General features: G+C 46.4%; 1 protein-coding gene across 1 annotated transcript in view; it reads left to right on the top strand.

The window, feature by feature from the left end:
- Window positions 1–1,723, top strand: part of LOC119594288 (nephrin-like) — a gene marked incomplete in the record, with an annotated part of 56,014 nt that overhangs the window by 11,972 nt on the left and 42,319 nt on the right. The window contains 1 exon segment of the mRNA XM_037943350.1: window positions 1,419–1,602. Coding sequence (XP_037799278.1) covers window positions 1,419–1,602 — 184 coding nt within the window.

A 1,723-nucleotide genomic window follows, 5' to 3' on the forward strand; every position in this document is an offset into this window, starting at 1 on the left:
TATCTCTTCCCTCTTTCTATCTGCCTGACACGAACCGTCGAAATCCTTGGCTTCCATGTCCAGTGCTAGATCACCTGAATTTTCTGGATCCGGCCAATGATATTTCACTCTAAACCTGCTCTCCGTCTTCGTAATTTACGGTCCGAGATCTGATGAAGCATAAGTTAATTCCGAGCCAGACATAATAGTAGCACTGGCCAACCCCATAGTGTGACACGATCAAAGCTGCCGCGCGTTTGTGAAATTTCTATTCGATTCTATGGCCAGCTAGCTTCGCGTACGAGTTCCGTCAAAACAACCAGATAATAAATCTGGTCTAATAAAAATGAGACTAGCATTCGCCTTAAAGACTTGTACACACCGAGATACAAAGTTTAAAGGGACTTTGTTGTTGCAAGACTCTCGGGATACAGCTGCGAGACTGGACATGCGATGACTTTATCTCAGAATTGCCTTGCACTGGTGTGAGACAGTGTTTGGGCATTTTTACGACCTTATCGCTGAGTTGGCGCTCGAATGCCTTCCTTATTCGATGGGAGATAAAATACAACCGCAAGTGTGTCTCGCAACAGTCGGTCGACAGTTATAGGTTTTCGTGAAAAATTGCACAACAGCCCAGAGATACTTCTGTTGGATGATGTATCTTGGTGTGTTTGCGGCCAGACACGGTGTCGACCAGTTACTGTGTCGAACGACTGCATCGAAAAATTCCGATTCTTCTGAGACAGAGACCTTGTTGCTCGACTTTCTAGCCAGGGTTTTTAAGACACTACTTTAGACCTTGTTCCTGTTCATGTTATGATATTCTTCATGAGGTTACATCAGTGAGTGGACATCTTGTTCATCTGCGTTGTAATCTGGCGATGTTCCAGTGATGGTTATTTTCGTTTTTCAGGTAGACGCCATTGGATACTTCTCTTTACTTTATGGTGCATATAATTTGATTACATTTTTATATATAAAGACATCTTACAGAACATGATGCTGATATTCATTTGCCGCAAGCAAGTTCTGGCTGCTAAAACAAGACAATGTATTCCGGCACTGAGGAAGGGTCCCCGCCCTGTACGAAGCAATTCATTAGCAGAAGCACATAATTAGCCAGAATTGTAATGTACCGTTGGTAGGCGCTGTGAACTCAGGTGCCGGAGTCAACAACGGTTCCCTCGCGGCCGCGTCCTCCGTCACATTCGTCCTTCTAAACGCTCAGTCGAGTCCTCTGCGCCGTGTATTATTTGTAAACCTTATATATCACGACTGCTCGTGGTAGCAGAGGCAGGACTTTTATTTACAAAGAAAAAGCACCACATGTAGGACACCGGTTCCCACATGTGCGTTCATATAGCATGATGAAGAAACGTGCTCTCCTTTTTCCTGCTCATAATGTTCAGGCTGATATGTTATGCCTTGCTTCGCAGGTGTGGCTGGAGTCGACGGGCGAGGTAGCGTTCAACGCCACGCTGCCAGACGCCTCCTTCAGCACGTCCGGCCTCAGACCCGACCACCGCTACTTGGTGTCCGTCACGGCCGTCAACGCCCGCGGCGCTGCACGCCCACACCGGCTCCAGTTCCACACTCTTAAGCAAGTCACAGAGCACTTAAGTGAGTTCACCTTTGTAATATGTCTAGGTAAATATTCCATGCATGTATGCATGCAAGAGTAAATGTGCACACATCTCTCGTTGTCTACTGTTCTCCAATAGCTTCTTTCCCTCTTTCGCTG

This window comes from Penaeus monodon, chromosome 33 (assembly GCF_015228065.2).
Source record: "Penaeus monodon isolate SGIC_2016 chromosome 33, NSTDA_Pmon_1, whole genome shotgun sequence".
Taxonomy (NCBI): domain Eukaryota; kingdom Metazoa; phylum Arthropoda; class Malacostraca; order Decapoda; family Penaeidae; genus Penaeus; species Penaeus monodon.